Source organism: Cantharellus anzutake (genome assembly GCF_015039405.1).
Source record: "Cantharellus anzutake strain C23 chromosome Unknown EI90scaffold_23, whole genome shotgun sequence".
Taxonomy (NCBI): domain Eukaryota; kingdom Fungi; phylum Basidiomycota; class Agaricomycetes; order Cantharellales; family Hydnaceae; genus Cantharellus; species Cantharellus anzutake.
The window spans coordinates 879,864-904,848 of record NW_024066973.1 but is presented as its reverse complement, the minus strand read 5'-3'; the positions used below and the strand labels follow the sequence as shown (position 1 = coordinate 904,848).

General features: G+C 49.0%; 9 protein-coding genes across 9 annotated transcripts; 3 read left to right on the top strand and 6 right to left on the bottom strand.

Annotated features, from left to right (window-relative positions):
• Positions 1–1,847: 1,847 nt before the first annotated feature.
• Positions 1,848–4,260, bottom strand: EI90DRAFT_3123667 (glycyl-tRNA synthetase; the record flags this gene model as incomplete). Its single annotated transcript, XM_039063634.1, has 8 exons — positions 1,848–1,989; positions 2,047–2,074; positions 2,133–2,255; positions 2,327–2,530; positions 2,589–2,677; positions 2,733–3,613; positions 3,679–4,073; positions 4,140–4,260. 8 exons carry the CDS (start codon positions 4,258–4,260, stop codon positions 1,848–1,850), a joined length of 1,983 nt encoding a protein of 660 aa, XP_038916195.1.
• Positions 4,261–6,503: 2,243 nt separating this feature from the next.
• Positions 6,504–8,011, bottom strand: EI90DRAFT_2972613 (uncharacterized protein). The gene is made up of 5 exons (XM_039055754.1): positions 7,798–8,011; positions 7,581–7,734; positions 7,353–7,526; positions 7,194–7,293; positions 6,504–7,138 (listed from the first exon to the last, which is right to left on the bottom strand). The coding sequence occupies exons 1-5, from the start codon at positions 7,975–7,977 to the stop codon at positions 6,601–6,603; spliced, it is 1,146 nt and encodes a 381-aa protein (XP_038916194.1). The 5' UTR covers positions 7,978–8,011; the 3' UTR covers positions 6,504–6,600.
• Positions 8,012–8,075: 64 nt separating this feature from the next.
• EI90DRAFT_2885494 (uncharacterized protein) lies at positions 8,076–8,373 on the top strand (the record flags this gene model as incomplete). Its single annotated transcript, XM_039053957.1, has 2 exons — positions 8,076–8,167; positions 8,226–8,373. Coding segments are annotated over 2 exons (240 nt in total), but the record flags the coding sequence as incomplete, so codon positions are not given.
• Positions 8,364–10,372, top strand: EI90DRAFT_3154682 (cyclophilin-like domain-containing protein; the record flags this gene model as incomplete). The annotated part of the gene is made up of 10 exons (XM_039065943.1): positions 8,364–8,372; positions 8,514–8,659; positions 8,716–8,800; positions 8,858–8,954; positions 9,004–9,101; positions 9,174–9,299; positions 9,348–9,437; positions 9,491–9,639; positions 9,683–9,850; positions 9,902–10,372. The coding sequence occupies 10 exons, from the start codon at positions 8,364–8,366 to the stop codon at positions 10,242–10,244; spliced, it is 1,311 nt and encodes a 436-aa protein (XP_038916192.1). The 3' UTR covers positions 10,245–10,372.
• Positions 10,373–10,404: 32 nt separating this feature from the next.
• Positions 10,405–11,353, bottom strand: EI90DRAFT_3123664 (charged multivesicular body protein 6-B; the record flags this gene model as incomplete). The annotated part of the gene is made up of 7 exons (XM_039063633.1): positions 10,405–10,436; positions 10,505–10,586; positions 10,636–10,728; positions 10,789–10,941; positions 10,994–11,146; positions 11,200–11,242; positions 11,298–11,353. 7 exons carry the CDS (start codon positions 11,351–11,353, stop codon positions 10,405–10,407), a joined length of 612 nt encoding a protein of 203 aa, XP_038916191.1.
• Positions 11,354–14,896: 3,543 nt separating this feature from the next.
• EI90DRAFT_2920433 (NAD-P-binding protein) lies at positions 14,897–16,273 on the bottom strand (the record flags this gene model as incomplete). Its single annotated transcript, XM_039054745.1, has 8 exons — positions 14,897–15,017; positions 15,074–15,099; positions 15,161–15,312; positions 15,378–15,497; positions 15,554–15,638; positions 15,686–15,786; positions 15,857–16,011; positions 16,089–16,273. The coding sequence occupies 8 exons, from the start codon at positions 16,271–16,273 to the stop codon at positions 14,897–14,899; spliced, it is 945 nt and encodes a 314-aa protein (XP_038916190.1).
• Positions 16,274–18,494: 2,221 nt separating this feature from the next.
• EI90DRAFT_3123662 (uncharacterized protein) lies at positions 18,495–19,742 on the bottom strand (the record flags this gene model as incomplete). The annotated part of the gene is made up of 6 exons (XM_039063632.1): positions 18,495–18,548; positions 18,603–18,708; positions 18,764–19,257; positions 19,318–19,447; positions 19,515–19,617; positions 19,667–19,742. 6 exons carry the CDS (start codon positions 19,740–19,742, stop codon positions 18,495–18,497), a joined length of 963 nt encoding a protein of 320 aa, XP_038916189.1.
• Positions 19,743–21,333: 1,591 nt separating this feature from the next.
• EI90DRAFT_1027100 (uncharacterized protein) lies at positions 21,334–21,709 on the bottom strand. Its single transcript, XM_039051422.1, has one exon. The coding sequence runs from the start codon at positions 21,671–21,673 to the stop codon at positions 21,371–21,373; it is 303 nt and encodes a 100-aa protein (XP_038916188.1). The 5' UTR covers positions 21,674–21,709; the 3' UTR covers positions 21,334–21,370.
• A 4-nt stretch (positions 21,710–21,713) lies between these two features.
• EI90DRAFT_3058077 (uncharacterized protein) lies at positions 21,714–23,661 on the top strand. The gene is made up of 4 exons (XM_039060345.1): positions 21,714–22,204; positions 22,228–22,718; positions 22,821–23,155; positions 23,270–23,661. Exons 1-4 carry the CDS (start codon positions 22,104–22,106, stop codon positions 23,462–23,464), a joined length of 1,122 nt encoding a protein of 373 aa, XP_038916187.1. The 5' UTR covers positions 21,714–22,103; the 3' UTR covers positions 23,465–23,661.
• The last annotated feature ends 1,324 nt before the right edge of the window (positions 23,662–24,985 follow it).

The window sequence follows — 24,985 nt, the reverse complement described above, 5'->3', positions numbered from 1 at the left end:
ACGAGACTGATTTTTTTACATGCTTTGGTTAATGGTGCGCAGACCACCTTGAACATTGTGTGATGAGATGAATGTATGGCATGCGGTGATTGTACACCCATCCATACTCATCGTCATGGATTTCGACTCACAAATATGCGACACAAGTGAAGGGGAAGAGATGAGAGTGCTCAAGCACAAGTGAAATTATTGGTTAGTGATTGGAGAATCCTGGGTTATGCAGAATTGAAGACTGTCATCAGATGCATTCAATCTGGATTGCAGGACCCACCACCAAGTAGCGGAAATTTCGCGAAGTGTGACTCCGATGTGTTGAAATCTCTTGTTTCTTGGTTTGTTGTACGCTGTGGACTACTCGACTATGTCCCACGGACTATAGATCTTGCGCACGGACATTTCCATGAAGGATTGTCCGATGCTTCTACTTTTGGCATCCAAGTTGATGGATGCAGTCGAGGATGGCTTAAAAGCCACCTCGCGCGATTTTTTTCTTTCCTCTCCTAGCGCTAATACGTGACTCGGTAATGATCGATAACATTAGTTCACGTCTTTGGAACTGAGCGCTTATATGCGACTAGTTCATTATTTTAATACGATCCCATACCCCCTGCTTTGCGAACCTGAGATGTCTGGCCGATCAGATACGCTGGTCAGGTGTCCAGAATTGTCTGCTACAACGGTACCGGTGTACACACAACTGCAAACCAGGCGCTTGTCACATTATATATGGAGATTATGTCCAGCTTGGGGGCTCCTCGAGCCAGGATAGCAACTATACCCCTTTCACATTATCAAGATCAGTCGATTCAAATGATATGGCTCTGTGATGGTCTTGAAAACCACCTCCGCCACTGCTGGCTCTCGTTATGACACCGCGATCTCCAAGCCCGAACTACTTTTCATGACACCCTTTAGATGGATTTCGATGGCACCGTAGTTGACTCCTCCCGGCCGTACAATTTGTAAACGCGTGTAGATTCCACCCTATCGTTTGTAACAACGCCCCATGTCTTTCACACATAGACGTTGATCGGCTCTTCTGGCAGCGTCATTGTCTATGACTTGCATTGCATAAATAGAGAGCAGGAGGAATGGATGACGAGACCAGAATGGTAATGCAGCGATTCTCATTTGATGAGTTTGTCGACACCATTTTTCGGACGTAAAATCGTTGAACGCATCTAGAGAGCCACAAAACGGAGAGCATCTCCAGAAATACTGGTGTAGACTTGCACGCCATGAATAGCTCCCCCAGATAGCTAGATAGGGGCATCCGAAGGAGACCCGCTGGCTGTCGGGAAATTTCAACGAAAGGGCCTGGAGCAAATAAGCACCACGCTCACCTGAGTCAACGGGCAGCTATTCGAGTGGTTGGTTAGTTGTCAAGCTCCACTAATTTCTACGACAAACACGGCTGCTGCTGACCGATATAAGGATCAACGATCATTGGAGACATCGAGTGATCCAATGTCGTGAAACCCACGGATCTGCCAGTATGATACACTCGAGACCAGGGCAATTTGTGCTTCTTTAGAAACCACCAGTCCACTAGTGACCCATCAAAAAAGAAATCAGCAGGTAATATGGGGCGTTACACAGGGGTGGCCCAAGGTGTAAGCGTTAGGCAGGGGGAGCTCGCAAATCGTTTTCCCCGGTGCTTGGCGTGCCCATCCCGGTGATCAATACATATGATCCATCGTGGCACATATAATTGAATTGCAGAAGTACAGCACATACAGTGCAGCCTTACCACACAACGCAGAATTCTACACTAAATCTACCCCACCGCCGAGATGAAAGTTGTGGAAACTCCACAACCAGCCGCACCATGAGCACTCGACGTAACGTCAATCGATAGCCTGCACGCCATCATACGCAGGAAGTCGTTGGCACGCACCCTCCCAATCAAGCGATCCCTCCACCAGCTCTGTCACAACCGCAGTAACTTCGTCAATCTTCCCAATAAGCTGGTCGGTGGTGTCACGTTCGCTGTTAGGTCAAGATAGATTATATTATGAAGACACAGAACCGAAGAGAGAAGCTTACCGAAGGGTGACAGTCCCATTCGAGACAGCTGGGAAATAAGGGGCGATTTTCAGCAGCGAGAAGCGAAAAAGGACAGTGTTCCCTACTGGCAAAATCGATCGTGATACCATATGGCGTTCCCAACTCGTCATTGCGCGAATATCGCTTTCCAATGGAAGCAGTAGAGTCATCAACGCGCGAGAAGACTCCAGCTTTCCGCAGCTTGCTCGCTAAATTTGGAGGGAGGGATATCAATTTACGCCATGCCTCGACGTTAATCTCATATGAGAGGTCAACTTACATATCTCCGCCACGGCCGGGGCGAGCTTCTCGTTCGCACTGAGTGGAACGACCAGTACTTTTGTTGGCGCCACCACAGCGGGAAGAGAAAGTACGCCTCGCTGAATGTCTTGTTCGCGAGCCCAATAACTGTGCTCTAGCAAGGCGTATAGGATGCGACCAATGCCGAAAGAGGGTTCGATAACATTCGGAGTGAACTCGCGAACTTGGAGCGATCGGACAAATGTCAGTAAATGGACTGATGTACTCTAGCAGTTGCTTACTTGACTGTTTGAGCTGCCTCCGCTCAATGGTGACAAGCTCTGACGTGAGACTGAACTGACGTCCATCGGGAAGAGTCACAGGGTATGAGCTGAATCACCAGGATTTAGTCAACTCGATCATTGGGATGAAGAGAAATGACTCACCCATTCGTCTTCAAAGCATCCTTAATGATCTCCAGTTCATCGTTCGGCAGCTCAGTGACGTGGACTCGCAATGCTTCCCCGTCCTTCTGGAACGTCTTACCAAGAATCTTCTTATCGAATGTGGCAACTTCCCTCTCCGTAATGACAGGTTCCGGCAGTGCTACACGGGCCACAAGCGGTGCGCCAGTCTTCTTCGCATGCACCGTCAGGTCATACGCCGATCGATCTGCACACCCAACACATTCGATCCACCCATAACTCGTGAAAATCTCTGCATCCCAACAGTCACTTGCATAATGGGCCATCTCGTTCTCCATATGTTGTCTGAACCGAAGTCTGGCGGGGTCAATCCCAATCCTCGAAAGATAGAGGTACACCCTTGCAAGGAAATACCCTAACGTTTGATTGTCCACGATCTTCTTCTCGACTGCTTCACCGACACTCATCTCTATAAGGTCCGTCTTACCCCGACTTTGGACATCTCTAGGTAGGAACCTCAACTTTATATCCTTTGCCTCATCGAACCGCTCGTGTGACTTGTCAAGCGGATCAACATAATGTTCAATCTCGGCCATCGTGAACTCCCGGACTCGAATGAGGCCCGCTCGGGGGGAAATTTCATTACGGAACGACCGCCCAATTTGGGCTGAGGCAAAGGGGAGTTTATTGTTATTGAAGTCGAGAAGCCGGGAGAAGTTGAGGAAGTGGCCCTGCGCGGTTTCAGGACGAAGGTATCCTTTTTGTTTCCCGGTAGGACCGATCGAGGAATCGAACATGAGGTTGAACTGGACAGGTTCGTCAACTTCATTACCAGTGGTGGGGTTGGTGATATTGTATTTTCGTAATAGCTGTCCCAACTCAGGGCCAGTATAGTTATCGATCTATGCGTACGATATTCAGCGCTCCTGAACTGCGTGAAGTCCATAGTTGAAGAAAACAAGCACACCTGTGCCAGCACGTTCTCGTATTCGGCAATGACAGCATCATCAAGCTTAACCGCCGTACTCTTGACCGTTTTCTTCTTTTTCTTGTCCTTGTCATTCACGGCGGAAGCCTCTTGCAACGCTCCACGCGCTTCCTTATCACCCTTCAGTCTGGCCTCGAGGACACCTTCAACAAGATGATCGGCCCGCAAAACTTCTCCTATCTTGGTGTCCTTCACCATCCAATCAGCAAAACGAGCTACGTGTCCTGAAGTCTCGAAGACAGGCGAAGGGGTCAAGATCGTAGTATCAAGTTCAAGCATATGTTCCTGGATGATAAAATGCCGCCGCCATTCAGCGATAATGTTTGCCTGAAGACTCGATCCGGGCGGGCCATAGTCATACAGCCCAGCGATGCCTATGAAAAAGCGCCGTTGCACAATGTTGCTTTTTCAAATGGGTGTTATTAAGACAATCCACAGACCTCCATAAATCTCAAAAGCTGGTGCATAGAAGAAACGACGGTTAAGAAGGGCTTCTAGACTGGCCCTATTGAAAGGGTGTGCTGTTTTGTTGACGGATCTTGTTGTGTTGGTCTTGGACATCTTTTGGAACAAACTCCAGCGCATTAATTGAATTATGCATGGTGACTCACACCAGTCACACATGCTCACAGCCACGGCAGTCAAATGACTGCCGTGGCCACCATGACTAATTCAAATGCGCTGGAGTTTACCTCGAAGCCAGACTCGTAGCCATCTGGGGAACTCGTGGACGCACGCAGCAATTTACTAGTATCACGCAATTTCAATTGCGCAATGTATGTAATCACGCCGATGCCGATACATAACAGGTCACGTTTTGTGTTCAATGCGTGACGCTGCCACGAGCTCAGACTGGTACAAGTCTGGTCCCCCCAGCTTGTGGGATCATTTGAAACTGCTCCAGAGCTTCCCCGCGCTGTTTCTCTGCAAAATGATACCATATGCGCATGGGAACTGGACACATTCATTGCGTCACGTTCATCAACTCCTTCATGATACATGTCAGCGTTTCCGACCATGAGTCCCACAAATTTACCCTAGCCCTTTCCTGTCGCTGCACGTATTGGGTCTTGCCTTATCTCCCACTCGTGGGCCATATCTAGCGAGATACAAGCTTGTTTCGCTATTCCGATCACCTGCCGTCCATGCAATATCTCCGCTTGTGTTCGTTGCGCTATGAAACGCATCAATTGCACTTCTGTCCCACTACTTTGCGTTGTTCCTCTTTCCTCTCTCTCTTAATATAGCGACATGGGCTTGATCAAAACGAAATAAGCAGGTAGTGCAGAGTCCGGCGGAGCGCAAGCACTCTAGTAAAAGATGACATGTCAAAGTTCGACAGTTTTCCAGTCTCCTCAGCGTGCATGGGTGTTTGGTAATCGCCTCCACTAAAGTAAAAGGCTTGTGTGGCCTGGCAGTGTGGCGATTACAACGACTTAAGAAGCATGTCTCCAGGTCAACATGCAACAAGACATGGACAGAAATCGCCTGTTGTTGTGCGTCCACGAACGAGTCTATGACATGTATGGATGAGAAAGGACTCAATTTGAACTTAAGACCTCGGGGTTAGTGAACCTTTTACCCTTGCAGATCGTTGGATAGAACCGGATGTCACAAAATCTGCATATCCAGATGGTTTCAACTTCGCTCCTCCGAGTCGCTTCAGCCCAGTGATCCCTGGCTTCAAAACGCCCCATTGCAGAGCATCATCCAAAGTGAATACTTGACCTCTCGCAAACGCTCCATAAATTTTCTCCGAGTCAATGGCGGAGAAATGTTCAACAGATCCTCGCGACGTCAACCAATCTGACAACGCTCCGAATAACGGTTTTGTTCCTTGACCTGTATCACATCAAAGTCCCGCGCAAGCTTCCTGTGGTTTCCGTGACCTGAAAACTTCAGTTTACGATGGTATCGATATCCAAGATCGTTTATGCGCTAAACTACCCGTGCAACTTAAGTCACTCGTATTAGAACACCAACTTTGTTTACATCAGGAAGTTGTGTGGCGGTTATTCGTAGCGATTATTCTGGGGCGCTGTGAGGCGTTGGGGGCGTTTTGCCCTTTCTTATTCAACTTAAAACTCCCTTTGTACGACAACGTTGCCACTCAGGAATGTCAGGGAGGAATTCTTAGACTTTTCTCCCTCAGATCTCTTATTCGAGTCTGAGGTGAGAACTATTTCTCAGTATTTTACTTTATAACTCATGTATAACTCTTGTCGCAGTCTAACGCGACATAGGTATTTACAATATAGAACTCTTATTCGAGTCTGAGTCTAACGCGACATAGTCTTTATTCTAATAACTCGTTCTCGAGACCAGTTCAGATCGAACAAGTGGCATTCCGATGCCGGGAACCTGCAGATCAAATTTACACTCGATCTTTGTGTGATGACGGATGGGGAGAGACCAAAGGTCCCATCTTTTTGAACGGCAGAGTATCCGGAACCGTGATTGACGTGACCTCAAAATGGGGACAGACCAAAATACTCGCCGAACAAAACACCTTAATGGACTTATTCGATATTTCCGAAATACTTATTGTTGTTGAACCCTAGGGAGGCAGGCCTTGGGATTGGGAAGGCGCACAGCAGTTTCATGATAGACAGTGATGAGAGCATGCAAGTGTGGGAGGTGTGCGCTGCAGCACCCCTGTCCGTGCGTCACAAATGCGAAAGAAAAACTGTGCAGATGTGTCAGCTTCATCCGAATCATTTTAACCAATCAATGGCATGTCATGATTGATGGTGAGCCCCAGATCAGCTCACTGCGAGAGTACGAGGGCACCCCGCGACTTATCAGTGATTACGGATGGCCGAAGAGGACGTTTACGCGATCCTCCTCACAGTCTTTCCAAGAGGATAGAGGCTGAAATATGCACACAGTGTTGTGTCATGTCTATGGCTGAGCAGCATACAGTTTTAACATGGCACTGGCACTAACATCCTCAAGACTTCGTGCATATCCATCAACTTGCCCGAGTAGTAACATCACTTCGAGGCGATTTGGGTCCGGTGGGAACTTGAACAAACGAGACATATCCTCCTCAGGCAAGGGAGGCAATCCTTCCTCAATACGGAGATCATTCTCCTCTTTTCGCTTCGCGATGTAGGCTTCCTGACGAGCTTTCTCACGAGCAATCTGCCGAATATGAAAGGATACATTATTTTCCTCCGTTTTGTAGGCGTCAAGAGTGTCGAGTAGTGCTTCCATGGGTTTGGCGAGTGTTCCTGGCGCGAGGTTATCCATGTGTTCGAAGCTGGGGAGCAAGCTTGGTGCTTTGGTCGATATTGATGGCGATATAATAGACGGGGTGACCGATTGAGATGCTTCCGACGCAAGAGACGAGAGGAACGCTGTCAAGAGCGGAGAACTGCGGATTGACAAGGGCAATTCCTCGAGTACGCTCGCAAAGGTAAGCTTATGGTCAATGAGGCTAGAGGAGTGTTATCGCATTAGCGCAAGCGCAAATGAGTCGATGGTTTGCTAACCTTTGGGAATTGAAGGTCCCGACTTTGTGGGCAGCGAGGAATGATTTTGTAAGTCGAAAGGCCTTCAAGGATGCGCTTCCTCGTGATGCAAAAGCGGAGTCTATAAGAGATGTCAATTCCCAGTTAAGCTCACGCCCACAGAGAACCCAGCGATCTTACCATGTACCAGGGCGATTCCACCTTGCCGAAGTGTGTCATGATGGGATGCTTGAGTCGAGATGAGGGACTGACGCAGAAACGCGCCCAGAGGTATAGATTGATAGAATCCGACGATGCTGTCGTCATATTGAGCTTCTTTGAGCATTCGCAGCAAAGTGGACTCGTAACGACCACCTAGATATCCAGTAGGTAAGGATAAGGGATTGCGACGTCAAGAAAATCTCTTACCTGATGTCCTCAGAACCTTGTCTTCTCCTTCAGAAGAAAGCGGGAGAGGGAATGAATTCGAAATTTCGAGTGTACCATCAAGGTCTAGGCCAAGAAGTAAACCAGCAGCATTTCCTGATGCTTCCTTGCCATGCTTTATAATCTTCATAAGAACCTAAATACTCAGAATTAATCTGAAGCTAGGTCGCCGATACCATTATTCGTTGTCCGCACTTACCATGCCATCGACTTGGACTTTTGTGACAGGGATTTCAGCTTCAACGTCCATATACTTAGCCATAGACGGAGGGATTTTTTCTAGAACAGTGACAGGAGGTGGAGGAGCAGGCTGCTGCGAAGCCTGTGCATTTGCTGTCGTCTGTGAGACCAGCGCAGCCTGGGTGTAAGACGAGGCCATCGTGCTTGTCAACTAATTTTCGCACAATTCAAACGTCTTGATCACGTGTAGCGCTGTCGACCACCTAAGCGACCATCTTTGGAGCCCTCCTCGAAGTCATGGGACACGGCGCAAATGATAAACTCTATATCACGCACTCAGAGCACTCTGGGGCTCTGGGGCAACACAGTGCTTCATCAGGACACAGAAAGTTGAAGGCAATCACTCGTCATTTTCGAGGCTTTGCAGCGCTTATTCCGATTATTTAGGAAAGCTGAAGCGCCTCATCCAGGGAACCGCGTTCCATTCGACTGCTGTGCATTGTCGCTTCAGCCTTTCTCGCACCCTGTCTGTGCGCGCAACCCAGACGGAACAGGGACAGTGTTTGATCTTGTTCACATAATACCATGGCTCAAGTATACACCCATGCAATCTCATAATCTGTATCATTCTGAGGATTTCCCCAGAAACAATGACAACAAGCACCCGACACTTGGCACGCCTCTCCAGCCTTCTCACTAATCACTTTGCATTACGCTCGTAACGCACGAGGCGAGCTACATGACCCCGTCACCTTCAAAATTCTCTCTGAGCACTCCCACATCGTGGCTATATCTACAACTGGGAATGTATTCCTTGCCGATAGCGTGAAGCAATTTGGAAGTGCTGGGAGGGACCTTGTGTCTGATGTACCTTTTAAGAAGTATGCATCGAACGCTTCATCGCACACGTTTTCCAAACAACTGATACGTAACTCAGAGAAGACATCATTACACTCCAGGACCCTCACAATTTTGGGGCCCCCTCATCTGTCACTCCATCCGAACCATCCTCAACAGCTAAGGTGACAGCCACTCATATACATCTCCAACGGGGCCCGCAGACTGACACTACCCCATAGAAAATTACAGTACCATCGACTGTAGTGAAACCAGCACCTTCAAGCACTCCAGGGATGACTAACCCTTCCACGTCCAAAGCTGCCGCACCTCAGCCATGTGCGCGTTCGTCACCGGCCAATTTCACGTGGTGCTAACCCGCGCCCAGATAATATTTCTCCTTATAGCACTGGCCATGCCGGGGCATCGCTCACGAGTACAGCTGTAGGGCCACGAACAGAGACGGATGTGGCACTCTTTGACGAGGTGAGACACTCGATACTTATCACAGCAGTCCTGGAATTTACATGCACTTTCTGGCCTGCCCTATGATTCAAGGAAGAGCTCATGTACGATGAAATATCGAGGGTCAAGAAGGAGAAGGATCTCGCGAAAAAACGGGCATACGTGCGAATAGTTACCAACATGGGCGGCAGTTTGAACCTCGAGTTATTCTGCGAAAAGGTGAGTCTTCCTAAGATTATTAGGGACTATCTTAATCCAATGCTTCAGGCTCCGAAAACGTGCTATAATTTCCTCATGCTTGCCAGGCAAGGGAAGTACAATAATTGTCCATTCCATCGTCTAATTCAAGGTTTCATGGTGAGATTTAACCATCATGCTACCTGAGCCTGTCTTTAACATTGCTGTACCAGGTGCAAGGTGGAGATCCGACTGGAACGGGACGAGGAGGCGAATCGTATTGGGGAACCCCATTCCGTGACGAATATGATCTCAAAGGGGCGGAGAAACATTCAGAACGGGGTATGCTCTCTATGGCTAACAAAGGAATGAACACGAACGGGTATGACGTTCCGCTGTGATTGATCTGTTCTAACTTTCGGCAGATCGCAATTCTTCATAACGTTTCGAGCAACACCCCACCTAGATGGGAAGCATACGGTGTTTGGAAAGCTGGTTGGGGGAGAGGAGATATTGGATGCAATTGAGGGACTACCTGTGCAGCCAAAAACAGACCGGCCCCTAAAACCAATCACCATTACAGAGATTGTCATGTGGGTATCCCATTTAAGTTCCTGTACTGATGCTAATGCGAATCCCCCCAGATATGCTGATCCTTTCGAGGATTATAAAGAGCGTCTCGCGAGGAAACTACAAGCTAATTCCCTCGACACCAAATCATCCGTCCTCTCACTGCCCTCCGTATCCACCAAACATGAGGGGAAGGAGTCGAAAAAAGAAAGAGACGACGTCAACTGGTTCGGAGTGAAATTGGGCTCCGAATCCGTCAAAGAGTCCACTCTTGGCGCCGGTGGTGTAGGCAAGTATCTCAAGTCACAAACACCTGTGGCAGCCGCCAAGCGAGACGCAGATGACGTTCTATCACTCCCGGAGGATGCTCCCAAGAAGAAACGAAAACTTGGCTTTGGGAATTTCGAAAATTGGTAACGCGATGCGGTGGAAAGCCGAACACATGTGTTACTATGCTGTATATTTCCGTACGCCGTTGTATACCGATCTAATGGTACCCGGTTCTGGGATAATGGAGGCAAGAGACGTTATTATAAGGCGAATATATCGGATTCACAATAATGCATCTGAGGACATCTCAGGCCGGAAGAGCAACCCGCTCAGGAGAAGCTGAATCAAAGATATCAGATACCATTTCTCTGACACACACCATGTCCTGGAAGGTGATGATGACACACCTGCAGTGGCGTCCTCGGTTTGTCGTTCCGGCTCCGTCGCAGGAACGTCCGGGAGATGAATACCTTCGGTTTGGGTTCGTTGCTTGAATGCTGGTCAGCCACTGTCTCTTAGTATGCAGGTGTGTACTCACGGGAAGGGCTTCTCTCTCCAATCGAGCCAATTCTTCCTGGACGGCGTCCTCTTCCTCATTTGTTATTTCATTCATAAGGAGTTCGTTGATTTCCTTAATAATGCGTTGTTGGTCCGGGAACAATTGGCACTCTGACAGTCTACGGGCACGTACTTTCTGATACGCAATACCGTCCGCTGTCTCGGACATTAGTTTCTCGACATCTTCTATCTTCATTTGCCGGTGAAGTTCGGAGAGCACATGGTTACCCAGCTTCAACCCATGTAATACATCGCGTTGCACTAACGAGAATTCAATGGATGATACCTGGATGTGTCGGAGGTGAGATAAATCGTCACACGAACTGGCCAATGCTCACGAGGCCTTGTAAAGTTTCTAATTGTGCATCCGTTTTGGATAGTAGGCCTTCCTGGTATTTGCGCCTCCTTAGCGCTGTGAGAGCACGATCCTTCTTTCCGGCGGCGAGAGCTTCTTTCGCGATGGCCTGCTCTCGATCTAACACATGCTGGATCTGGTGGCGCAGAAACGAGTTAAAATCCCGCTTACAAAACCGTACACACCGACCTGCTTCTGATATCGCCTTAGCTTGTCCCGCTGATTCTTCAAGCTGTAGGAAAGGTGTCCGTCAGCATGGACACCATCGACGTGTGGAATTCACTTACTCCAGTACTGCCCGATCCTGAGCTGTCACCTTAGGGACTGATGAGCCATTTCCCATAGCTACGTCCGCAGGGATGATGTTGCTGCTTCAGTCTAATATCTTATTCTGGATATTTAACCTGCAGAATCCAAGGGCAGGGGTCTTCGGAATAAATACAGGAAAACAAGGGGTATTGTGATGCTGTGGAGCGCTCCATGGCCGTAAACACACACTGGGTTTGGTTTCCGCCAACTTCCAAACATCAAGTTTCTTAGGCAGGCCTGTGTTTCTGATTGCATTAGGACGCATATAACCTAGTCCGCATACTTCGCTATCCCTAATATCAGGTCCACCTCTGTTCTTTACTACCTGAATCTAACATCCCTGGTCCCTACTTCAGATCCTATATTCAGAAGAGGTCAATTCCAAGGGCTTCACGTTGACAATTTGATGAAGATGCTTACCCGCTGTAGCCGCATTGAAAGGATCAGCTAGCTCAGCACTCACAAGCCCAACACAGTTCACCGGGACTAGACTATGGCATCCTGTTTCGAGACTCATGTCAGGAGGCACATCCTCCTGATAAGAGCATTCCGGGAGGCCGATGACAAAGGAAACACATAGAAACATCGCACACCCGAGCTTTTCGACTGACTTCCTCCTTCCCTTAAATAGCAAAGTCGTTGGAGGCTAAATTCCGAGAGACGTTCTTCGCCACCTACCGGACATTCGCAGATACAAAATCTGTTCTCGATCTACGGTGCGGAGCGTACGAGAGCCATCGGATGAACCCCGAGAGTTATCGGATGGGGTATTGCAGGCGCTAAAAGTGCTCCCTTTTGAGTCGGCTAAAAGCAAGTGGGTCCTTTCGTCCATCATAACACACCCCAAAGCGTAAAAAGGCGATATGGTCCCCTGCAGGGCACTCCATGTTTCATGATGACATTGCTTATCATGTACGCCGTAACACTCGGGGCTTCTCGCCTGAGCAGCGCAATCCATATTTTCGGTCTGTAGGCAGCGTCAAGTGCGGGCAGTTAGACCTTATACAGTCCCGATCCTCTGAGCTTCGAGCACTCGTGTCCTTTCTACTGGGACTTTGACCCTATCTAGGTCGGCGCATGCTTCGCTGAGCCTTACTTCCTTTCGACTTTAAACAACGCCGCGTTCTGTCCCAGCAAGCTCATGCGACCCCACTCAGTGAGAACAGCTAGCCACCGAGCCAGAAGTAGGCTCATTGTGCCCAGAACACGATAAACAACACGGGCCATTGAAGCTCAGATCTGGGACCCCATGAGCACTGCCCCATGACATTCCAACTATCCGCTTACCTCCATGTGCTCAACGAGCCTGATCGGAAAGCAGTGCTGCTCATCCTTATGCTGGGAGGCGGATTGATGTCAACGCTTCTAGACGCGTACGGCGTATTCGAATGGTTTCGGTTGGTTTTCTGCTGCTTCGGATGACTACTGTCTTCCTGTTGGTGACTGGGACACATGAACGACCACCTCCTTTCTTTTGGTATAGGAAGGGGGGTCTTTGCCGTCCTAGCTTTGACTATGCTCCAGTGCAGAACTTTCTAAGTGCCACGAACAGGAGATCTCAAGTCGGGGTCTGAAGCTTCAGTCCATCGATAAGTTTGAGTCTCAATAATATCGATAAAAGGACCAATGCGAGTGCCTTTGTATTGCCGTTAGGAAGGAATTGGTCATTGCCGCAGTCGGCTGTGGACACGGAATGGCCACGAGCGAATAGGGAAAAAATTGTATGCGACAGATCAAGCAAAGAATCCATCATCTGCCCCTTGCTGCATTCTCGAGAACGTGTTAGTCTTTGGCGGAATACTCCACCGGGTATCAGGTGTTTTAGTTCGTTTGCACGAGTCTGGTACAGGGAAGGCTGCTCGTTCACGCGCGTTTGTCTCGATCCTGTCCTCATCACGCCCCAAGCCACCACCTTAGATTATTTCATACAGGATGTAATAAATTACTCCATCTGTGCTGTGGACCCTCAGGATGCATCGCAATCTTTCAAGCTCAATCGGGAGAAAGCACCCCAACTGCTTTCTATTCACCCTACCAACAGCATTGCCGCGAAGATACCACGCCACATCACCCGTCTCGTGTCGTTGGTCCCTCCTACAGCCCTCAGCACCTGGTGATTTCCGATGACTAACCGACCCGAAGAGTGCATGAAGGGTCGAACGAACCCTGCGTTGACCAGAAAGCTCATGAGGGATCGCATCGTTGAGTAACCCTCCCGCCTTATCACCAGCGATAAACATACCTGCATTGCAAAGTGTATTGACGGTAATGCAGTAAGGTGAATCTTATACTTGGAGAGGGGCGTTGAATGGCTTTTAACGACCAAACAACCAACATGTTACTCCCCCCGCCTCATTGCCGGTGTGCGATGCCCGTGAAGCCTTTCCAACCACATCCTGATAAAATAACACAAGGAAGGGACAATTCGGAAAACCTTTCCTCACAAGATTGGAAATGGAAGGGGTGCGATGGTATGTGAAATCTGGCCTGCAGCCAAATTCCACATTATTGTTCTGGTCCGAGCCGTTTACAATTGGCGGGGGGCGCAAGGTGATGCGCACAGCACATGGGATGTCCGTTCAGGGGATGGTCGAATATCAGCGTGTCAGTGCATTTTCAGGGAACGAAGATCGTTCAATTCCCTGACGGAACATGAAGCACAAGCCTGACCAACACGATCCTTGGTATAATCCCAACGATGAATGCAGCACAAGCGCATTGAGATGGACACGTAGTAGCGAACGTACGCGTGCCAATAGCGTCAAGCCCTTGATCCTCCCAGTGCTCCGATCGCAGTGTATCAGCTGGATCGGGGGCGCCATCATGACGCAATGATGCGACCAAGTCTTGTCAATCACTGAGAACGTCCTATGGGTCGGCTTTGGCCGCAATTGATCCGAACGAAGGGTGATCAGGAGCTCTCGTACTAGGCGTGAATAGTTATGCAGTTATGGGAATGGCAATTACTTATATCCCAGACGACAGAAGAAGAAGGTCTTGTCATTTCCAATTGAAACTGTACATCTTGATTGACCAATGGAGCACAAGGTACTGGAGATGTCCATTGATGGCAGTATCCTGAAGCTTGAATTGGCGGATCACTCGAGCTTGAACCGAACTTGCTGGCGAACTTCTGCTACGCATCTGCATCAAGTCCTGAGGCTAGGTGTGGTCCGCGGGCCGCGCTGGACACACTCTCCACCCGAAATCAAGGCTGTCAAGTAGCTTGCCTAACAAGGAAGCCCGGACACAAATGGAAACGTCAACTAGAAAGGTTGCCTTGCCTGGTATTGGGAGTTTCCGCCGATCCAGCCGCAAGAGGCCATGGAGATGTGTTGAGGTGCTAACTTGGCTAATGGAGACGTGTATCCCAAAGTGTCTCTACAGCTCTCTTGAAACTGATAAACAGTCTGAAAATGGAATTGGAGGATCCCTTATGAGAATACTAAGTCACCATCCACATATAGAAGAGATGACAATATAGAAAAGGCAATGATACATTATATATAAGTTGGAACATGTACACTCTTGCAGTAATCGTCGCATCACTTCTCTAAAAATTCCAGAGCGTGGACTATTATAGCTTGCTCCCTTGAGGTACCAAGGTGCTTCTAACTCCTTTTGTGTTTTTTATCAATCCCTTCATGGAGTCGGGGTCTAACACGTTCTGAGGGTAATCGGGCACCATGCCACTGGTTCTGTGGGCGAAAGACGCATGAGGATTTGCATAAACCAAGAGCTATGACATACTTACACATGGTACTCTCCACCGTCTACAGCCTAACGTGAAGGTAACCGTCAATAACACGAGAGTCTGGTGAAAGAAATTCAAAATACGAACAAGTACTTGGCCTGTGATCCAATTAGCTGCTGGGCTGAAGAGCCAGATTGCAGCATTGCTGACGTCTCTAAGGTCCCCAGCACGACCCAAGGGATACCTTGACTGCGACGCTCTGATAGTCTCTTCCGATCCAGTGGAAAGTCGGGAGTAGCCTATTGAGGGAAGTGGAGAATAAGTACAAAGTCTAGGGTTGTGCAGCTGTGACCTAGAGGGTTACCTTCAGTCTCGGCAATGGGACCCGGAGCGATCACGTTCGATCTCACGCCCCTTGGCCCTTCTTCTACAGCCAAGACAGCTGAGAGGGCATCAACTCCTGCCTTCGCCGCAGATACGTGGGCTATAATATTTTCCCCGAAGTGAGTAAGTGGATGCGCATGTATCAAAGTGTCCAACCTTGGTATGGTGTCCCACGATAGTGAAGTGTGGCGCTTATATGGAGGTACGCGCCTCTTGACTCCCTTACGTAGGGAAGAGTCGCCTGCGCGGATCGATATTAAGAGTTGGACCAGAGAATGAGGAACGTACCTTTACTGTGTTGAAGGTGCCCAAGGTGTCGATTTCAATTACGGTCTTGAAACCATTCTCTGATAGGTTATCAATTGTAGAGAGAAAATTCCCTGCTGCACCTAAAGAGGGTGGGAAAAGATAAGTCCGAAGGCACATCACATTAGCGACAGACAGACAGGAGGGACTCACCGCACACAACAAAGTCGATCTTTCCAAACATCCCAATACATCGCCTTACAGCTTCTTTAATGTTATCTGGCGTCCTCACATCTGCTGGATGGTATCCGCATGTCCTGCCACTGTTACACGTCAGCTCAGAGGCAGCAATTCGAGCTTTGTCAGCACTAGTAACAAAGATCTACGTCTCAGCCATTTCCGCCAGAATGGTTCGCAACAGCAGATGCTGATAACTTCAACGCACTTTCTACCGACGATAAAAGCGCTCGCACCATGACGCATCAGCGCGGCCACAATGGCCTTGCATATTCCACTACTTCCCCCGGTGCAGAAAACGACTTTGCCAACGAACAGTTCGTCTCGAAATACATTAGTGGATGAAACTGCCGGTGTGGGCTCAACATGATATTGTACGTTAGACGGGGGCATCCCGGAAAGACAGGTAAAGCAGAGTGTAGAGCGAAAGAGGCAGTGACGTGACGCGCTAGAAAAAGCTAGGTGACAGCAGTGCTGTTACTCGACACCGGCTTTGGGTGATTGATGTTGCACGGTGCACAGGGCAAGCTGGTTTCTCTAGACTTCTCTATAGAGAGCTTATAATTGCAAGGCCTACGATGGGCACGGGGAATCAAGTGCCGTCCAACACCGAATGGTCGCTCTCGTGGCAATGCCCAGTTGTGCTTCGAATGAATTGTATGGAGTTGTCCGTTTCAATCCAGAGGCATGAGTTGGTCGAATCTATTTGTCTATTTGTCTATGTATCAACGCCAGGGTATAAAGGCCCTTGCTGCTCGGAGACGATCCACGTAATTTAGTCACCTTGCTGTTCCGGGGACATCAGATTTTACTATAATTTCATTCCGTGTAACTGGTAGCATTCGCTGCTTTCCCTTCAAATGTCAGTTCCTCATACACGCTCGTCCCATTGATGCATGATGTTCCTGCACGCACACATATGAATTACGTGCCAACGGGCTAAGTCCGCCATCATTCAAAAATCATGCGTGTGTCAATATGCCCTACCCTGATATTGACCATCCATTTCTTTTCCTAATTAATCATGTCGCCATGCATGATAGTGCCGCAAGCACACTTCTAATTAGGTGGACTATTACGAGACAAACATGCGAACATGCACGGATGTTCTGATTGAGATTGTGGGACCTTTTGCTTATCATCGCTTTACTTAAGCCAAACTACAATCGAACTGTAATATCAATGATTGTCCCATTGGTTATGAGTGGCGTAACTTCTGAAATTAATGATGAGGCTCTGTTGCAGTTGCTTTCCCACATATCGTATGTTCTTCGAATACTGATTGCGGCGCCTTTAAATATGCGCTAATTCCTTTCGGAGCGGAGTGGCATGCATGGCACGCTTCCCAATAATTTGGTCCTTTTCCGCCTTTCCTTCAGCATCATACGTCTCGGGACCTAACCGCCAGTAGTTTTCTTTCGAATGCTCGTGTCAGCATCGATATACATCGACTGTAGCAGCGGACCATCAACATTAATGTAACGGTAGGAAACAATTTACCTGCCCTGACGTTTGGGCTACAGGGAGTTTCACCCCACGAGATTATCTTATCTGTTTCCACCAGCGAGATCCCTTGTTAGCTACAAATCTTCTCTGATGATCGATATTCTTGGGCCGTGAATATGGTATTGGTCGGGCCAGGCTTAGGCCCATGTGGTAAGCACGAGTTCAATGAATTATGCATTTCCAGAAAGATTCCACTATTCACTGGAGCAAAAATTCCTCTCCTTGGCACCTATACGACCAAGATACGACCAATTCTTGAGTGATTTTTCGACGGATATAGGGCTGCCTCTGTAGGTAATGAGATTAAGCACGATTGTCGAAATCCTATTGTCCCGTTAACACCAATTTCAGAGGGGTTCCGAAGTCATATTAGTCGCTTCCCCCCGAAGCACCCTTCGACCTCCGCGGAATTTGGGCGGATCCCCCCTCCCAAGCCAGTGCCCTTGATTCCTGCCCACCCAAACGTGTAGCTCACCAACGCCCTGGTTCAAACAAAAAGGAGTCAACCTCCACGGCAGGTCAGTTGGTACTAGCTAGCTCCTTCCCGTGGGTCACAAAAAGATCGTTCCCATGCCTAATCCTTTCCCCAAACGATGAGAAACATGCAGGTTTTGTCGGCCACACTTTAACGTATGCTTAGTTCGCAAAAAATCTGTCTCCCTTCATAGAGTCATCGCAGTGTATATACCAGACTTGGCCTTCACGAGTAGCCGTTTGTGTTTATGACTGCCAAAGCGCTTTCTCACATAGGTGTGTTGCAACCCGCTCAAATCTGGGCTTCCGAGCTTCGACGAAAAACAGCGGCCCTGGTTGGTGATAGTGGGTACCAATCGCCAGAGAAAATGGAAGAGTATAAGCAATTTCAGTCTTTTGGATTTACGCCACCTCGAATGATTTCTTCATGGCTTCAAGAAGCGGGGGGCAGACATGATCCAGGACAAGTGCCACACTCTGGCGCGTGCCCCATGTATTCCCCTCTTGATCCAATATAGCGAATGAAACCGCCCGATTTACATTATCCTACGCCGGATGAGTTACAGGTTACACAGGTGATCGCCTCATCAGTCGTTTATGGCAATGACCACCCTACAAAATTGACATAGAATCCCTAGAATGGAGCAAGGAGCTCCTCGCTGAGTTGCCACAACCTTTCGGCATTCTCCTAGGCACCGATCAGCAGATGAAATTTCAACAGGAACACCAAAAGCGAACGCACATCTGTTATTACCGAAGTCACGTCCTTTCCAGCGGCGGGCTGGTTATCTAGTAGGAAGGCCCCACTATGTGGCAGGAGTGATGGATCTAAGGCGGCTACGACCTCACTAAACCATTCCAAAAAAATGACATTAGAATCCGGAAAGGCCAACGATGACTTACGTTCCAACACCCTCAGCAAAGGTCCTCCAATGTGGATGTTCGGCTTTGGTACCATCCTCTTTCAAAAACCCAAAGGCCACTTGTTCATCCAAAGGAATAGATAAATTCATGTTCGTCTCCACTATGCCAGGGGACAAAGAGTACGCGACAATGTTGTCCGTTGCAAACTTCCTCGCAATCCCACGAGCATGAAGGACGTTCGCTGTTTTGCTTAGCATATAAGCTTCGAACTTGGCGTATTCTTCCGGTCGTTTGATGAATGCAGGATCATCCCATCGAAAGCCGCCAGGAGCTTGTGCCCAGCTGTAGGCGAGACTAGAGACCACGACGACACGGGCCGGATACTCTGGTGTCGCGGCCTCGCGTAGACGTGGCAAGATGAGGTTGGTAAATAGAAAATGGCCGAGGTGATTTCCTCCGAACTGAGCCTCGAACCCTTCTTTGGAGCGGTGGAGGGTCTCGAACAGTGCCGTTGCAGCGTTGTTTATCAGTATCTACGAAAGGATCTGGTTTTAGTTCCCGCCGCCTTATGGCCGACGAGATTCTTTGAGCACCCACATGAATAGGCTCTGTGATCTCCAAGCGCCACTACGAATAGACTCCACAGACGTCAAATCGGCTACTATCGGGATGATGTTCGCCGACGGCACGTCTTTCTTGATGGAAACAATGCTCTCGTGGATACTATTGAAAGCGATAAGACTATCATTCGTATCTCGAGAACGGAATCCCGCTATGGAGGGAAGCATACCGATCCTTGTTACGACCAGTCACATAGATCAACTTGGCATAAGGAGCAATTGTACGAACGACCTCAGTGCCGAGTCCTCCAGGCGATACGCCAGTTACAACGACTATGACCAGCTCAGTTATCCAGCTTAGAAGTGTATTGAGGCTACCGACCATTTTTCCCTATAACTCGGTCTTTGAGCTCGTTGATGGCGTCTTCGGCAGTTGTTTTGGCGTTGTAAGGTGCCATGCTGGTAGTAGTTGATACTTCAAGTGAGGTTCGAGGAACTGGATGGAGTTGGAGATGTTAAAGATCCAAAACCTTAGACTCCTTTATACATTTTGGACATGTAGAACTTGAGATAGTTGCTTGGATAGGCATCTTAGTAAGAACTGATCAGCACGGCGCCGGGCTTGTGAATGCCGCTCATCATTATGCTGTATAATTATTGTCATGTTGTCGTATCTAGGTGAGTCAAATGACCCGAACGTCACGTAATGCATTATCTGAGTCATCCAGTGACATAATATTCTCAAGTTGTGGTTGAGCGAGCCATTAGTAAGAGGTTGACCCAGTAAACCTGAGCAATTCAGGTCGCCAAAACGTCAGTCAGCAATGATGATGGGTCCTACAAGCTGAGAAAGAAAAGCTTGAATATAGAAAGTGGAGGCTAAGGGTGAGAGGGGCTCGGATACCCCAACCACGCCTCGGAAACGAGCAGATAATTTAACCGATCGAGGCGACACATTGGGAAAGCCAAAAGTGGAAAAGTGGGAGGATGGCGACAAAATAGACCGTGTGCAGTGGGACCAAAGGCACACACTACTGTGGCGCGGTCGTCAAGGAGACGGACCGCCCTAACCCCAAAGCGCAATCCGACAAACGAGTGTGACGAACACTCCTGAGTGGCAGAGAACATGACGACTGCTTACGAGCCAGAAATGTTGATAAAATGCCCTCGAAAGCAGACGTGGCTTATACAAAGCCTGGCCTATCAGGATGATATTCGCTCATCAACATCTTCCGCTCTATGGGAGACATCACTTCCTAAAGCTGTGAATGGGGGTGAGAAGGGTACCGTAGCTAAAAAAGAGATAGGCACATAAATAGCGTTGAGGCCCAGGAGACTCGGCGAATTGGTAAGGCCCAGATAGGGTTTCTCACCCGCCAATCAGGCCTTAGTGGGGTATGCAGAGAGAAATAGTATGATACTTGCGCGGGGCACAAAAGACGAGCCATATTTCATCGTATGGTCGCCAAGTCCCGTCATGCAGCACAAGACATAGGAATATGAGAATGAAATTCAAATCATTCATGGTGTGGTATGCTTAAGCTGGAGAAAACGTCCAATTCAGAATACGAACGCCTTTCTTGTTTGAGCCGAGGAGGGGAATGGCAAAGCTATTCAGCGCAATGGGGTCAGGCGAGGCGACCTCCAAGTAGCACATGCAACGAATGCGAATCTGGGGTCAAGAACACAGATCCATGTTTTCCATAAATCTGTTTTTAGGACTGTAAAACACGATAGGAAAAAGAGCGCCAATCTCAAAGTGGATATGGAACAGCTCTATCGCGGAAACAGGAGTCAGAACTACCGTTGGAAATGAGCACGAGTGTTGGGAAAGTTAATGGGTAGTAAGCCAGTAAGGGTGTACCAGATCCGGGACGAAGATAAATCGATCAAAGGATCTTCCAGAATGAGAGCAAATGGGTGCATGTGGCGTTCAGGGATCGATCACTGGTGGCTGGACAACTGGCGCCCATCCAGGACGTTCGCTCGTAGAACTGTAGCACACCAGTAAACAGGCATCGGGGGAGGATCCCAGAGAGAAGTGCTAACCACTTTGTACTTTTTCGAAGGGAGCAGGTGTTATCGATTATTCGGGGTCTTCCCCTTCATCTGAAGAAGATGCCACCAGAACGATTTCTTTATCTCTCTCGTCATTGGAAACGGCATCACGCCATGCCGTGAGATCCAATCCTATCTCATTGATGGCCGATCTGAGCGCCTGGGCCAAGCTGTGATAATACGTGGCATTTGATGGAGTTAAAGCCGTGTTAGGTAGGGGGGAAGAAAGGGTTTTCCGAGGCTGGGCCGCAAATCCCGTGCTTGTGTGCCGAGATAAGGCGGATTGGGATACGTGTAGGTTATAAAATATGGTAACAACTGGTTGGCCCATCCTTCGCTCCCTAAATGACAGTTTCAAATACGGCAAAATGCGAAGATTTATTCCCACGCCTCAGTGTGTCTGTTTTAACAACGTCGAGATCGCCGACCTGCTTCTGTGTTCCTACCCTACCGAGAGGCCATTTGAATACAGTGTTGGTGTTTGTTGGGAAGTTGAGGGAATGGGCAAATCTATACAGCTGGGCCCCACGAGCACCTGCTTCCCGCTTGCTCCATATACATTGTCCCATTCTCGTGAACGGCAGCATCCTTTCTTGCAAGCACTAGTCCCGTTTTCCCTATACGGGAAATGCCTTTTGCGCGTTGTGCGACTGTTGCATGTGTGCTCGCTCTATAGTATGTAGCACTCCTGATGCATCTCTTCCTGAGCCGATCTGCCCACTTACGAGTGGCTGCCTCAATGTGAGTGTCAATGTACTCGGATGCATCAGCCAACTGCTCCTTGTGCGAGTGATATAAACAATCTGAGGCTCCACTCCGCTTTTCCAACCCTCGAGCTTGTCATCTTTCCCTCTTTATCTTCGTCGCTGGGGGACCTCAGTCGAGTATGAAGTCTGAACCTGTGTCTCCTCGTTTAACATCGCCCACATCGCTTCAAAAGCCCAGCCATCGCATTGAGCTCTGCTCCTCAAATCCTAGCCCTCCCGTTTCTCGTGCTTACTGGGATCCAGTGCGAGAAGATGGTCATGCACCAACAAATCATCCTGCCCCTCAGAGTCTAGAGCCGTCTCCTACACCCGCGGAGCCCAAGACACATCTTACCCCTGCAGAGTTGTTCTCCGCAACTCTTCCTCCGATGCAGCTCCGACCACCACGTACACCCCGTCCACCACGCCGCTCTACGAAGGAGTTCCGTTTCAAACCTGCTATTGTGGCCCCTGTATTCAATTGGCCGACTCAACAAGATACGGAGTCAGGGCGCGGTTCCAACGGCTCACGGCCTCGGAGGTATCCGTGCGAGTATCCTACCTGCAGAACAGTATTTGAACGGCCAAGCTCCCTCAGGCAGCATATGCGCGTTCATACCGGCGAAAAGCGTGCGTTGTTTTTTCCATTGTTGGAACATTGCGATGCTGACGGCTTCATCGTATTTAAACTACCGCTCTTCCTCTGCCATCCCATACCATGTCCGATTCCAGCTTATGAATGCCATGTATGTGGGAAGCGGTTCTCTATCTCCAGCAACGCACGCAGACATGATCGAGCATGTCATTCAGAAGAGGCGATGCAAGCCGCGGCCAGTCGTCAGATGGCACTGAACAAGCTCCTGGAAGAAGCATCCTCCCGCGCGCATTCGAGGGATAATGCCAGTCCTTCTCCTTCAGCAGATGAAGAGGGGACCGATTCCACACACTCGCTACCATCCCCTTGTCCTTCCTCCCCTGAACATCAGCATGGTCCCCGACTGCTCTCCACCACGTCGCTAATGACATCATCCCTGCCCACTTCTCTCGAGGGGCGTTTTCTCTCTTTCGTTAAATCCTCACGAACACCGCGAGACTCAAAAAACTCTTCTTCGTATTATCCGCCTTCTAGACGTCCTTCGGGGATATCCATCCCCGCCCTGTTAATTAATGATGAAGGGAAGGACGAGGTTGATCGTGGGATGAAGCAGGAAGAAGGTAACCCTTCAGATCTACTCAGTACTGGGCCGTCAAGTTGGCCACCACGATGCTACGGAAACGTGCGGACGAAGACTTCACGAAGACCCGTCACTCAGTCGACCCTCCTTCCTTCGCCTATCTCCTCACCCACAAGTCCTACAGGTCGAGCCTGGATCTAGAGTTGTTTCCATTTCTGCATATCGTCTTGTTATACGTATCTTTCTTGGTAATTTTTGTATTTGGGTTTTTGTCACCGTCATTTCGCGCTTGTGTTTTCGCGAGGAATTTGTTTGAATTCAGCTGTCCCGCGTGTGTCGGACCCGTTTGTATCTTGATGGTTTGCCTCTGCCAATACAACTGTAGCGATGACTACCCCAATTCTCTCCGTCTGAAGACGCACAGTTCTCCGTTCGCCAAGGCGACCGGATTGTTGGCTTGCAAGCCAGGGGTAGCCGCAAGTGACGATGTCCCCAAGAAATTCATAGTGCATGCACCCAGTGAGGAGTATATAGCCAGCCACAGGCCTATTTATGAACACTCCTGCCGTCCTACAATAAACTCAATCGTTCTGCATAGAGTCTTTGCTGACATGCATTTTCATTCCTGATTCCAATATGCCCTACCCATTCGACGGCGCTGCCTTCGACAAGATGATGTATCTTCCGAGAGCGCGTCGTAAAAACGCACTAATGAGGAGGCGAAATCCGTCCCGATATTGTCGCGGTATGGGGAGAGACTGGGATCACCCTAATTGATGGAGTCATGGAGTACCTAAAGGAATGAGATGCTTGAACTTACGTCTAAGGTGAGCGGTGGCACTCATCTTGAGCCTGAGCGGAACGATTCTGAATGCAGCCACTCCGCGGGTGGGCCATTGTACTTCTAAGGGGGATAATCAAATGCCTCGATTCTACAAGCGATGATAAGGAAGCGAGGTGAGTGCATTTCTGTAAGCTACAGCCGCGAAAGATTCGACTTACGAACGTGGAATTGCAAGGTTTGTTACCTCAACTTCTGCTAAAAGTGGAGGGACCGGAAAGATTCCCCAATCGAGGGGTGTGATGCGCCCTCTCAAGAATCAGGGCAAATGGCAGAGAGACTAGATATAGAAAGCGACGGTTCCAGCTAGGCTCTTTTTATGTCATTAATCTAGAGCGCTGTTGGTCAGCTTGGGGGTTTAGGGCCGCTAAAACTCCGCTGAAACTTGTTCCACACATGATGATTCCAAATCGACTTTGACTGAGCGATAGGTACTATCTATAACGGTTGACGCTCTTCACCACCGCACTGATGTGGATGCAGCACAAGTGATACAATGCACCCGTTCATGTGGGGTGCCATAGCTGGCTCTCTTACGTGCTGGACCGGGGATGTTAGAAAACATCGAAGCCCGAAAAACTGCAATCTCTGCAGATAAAGTGTCTTGTTAACAGACCCAACATCATCTTTCAGTATCGGCTCGATCCTGAAAACCAGCTGCGATCTTGTTGACGCCTGAGAGACTGTCTCAGATGGTGGCTGGTTGAGCACGATGTCGCGCACAGCCTGAAACATGTCGACGTGGCAAGACTGCCCTTTAGGCATGTACTACGTCCGGGCATCCCCACACTTTTGGACTCACTCCGACGCTGATCCATCTGTTTGGGATTGTTGGTTTCGGGCGCCCACGATCACGGCCCTGTCGTTCGCCTCGCTCATTC

Coding starts and splice junctions, on each gene's coding strand:
- EI90DRAFT_2972613 (XM_039055754.1), bottom strand. CDS start 7,977: ATGGCCTCGTCTTACACCCAGGCTGCGCTGGTCTCACAGACGACAGCA. Junction 7,294..7,352: donor TGGAATCGCCCTGGTACATG/GTAAGATCGCTG, acceptor CATCTCTTATAG/ACTCCGCTTTTGCATCACGA. Junction 7,139..7,193: donor GGGACCTTCAATTCCCAAAG/GTTAGCAAACCA, acceptor ACACTCCTCTAG/CCTCATTGACCATAAGCTTA.
- EI90DRAFT_3058077 (XM_039060345.1), top strand. CDS start 22,104: ATGCATCAGCCAACTGCTCCTTGTGCGAGTGATATAAACAATCTGAGG. Junction 22,719..22,820: donor CGTTCATACCGGCGAAAAGC/GTGCGTTGTTTT, acceptor GTCCGATTCCAG/CTTATGAATGCCATGTATGT. Junction 23,156..23,269: donor AGGGGCGTTTTCTCTCTTTC/GTTAAATCCTCA, acceptor GATGAAGGGAAG/GACGAGGTTGATCGTGGGAT.
- EI90DRAFT_1027100 (XM_039051422.1), bottom strand. CDS start 21,673: ATGGGCCAACCAGTTGTTACCATATTTTATAACCTACACGTATCCCAA.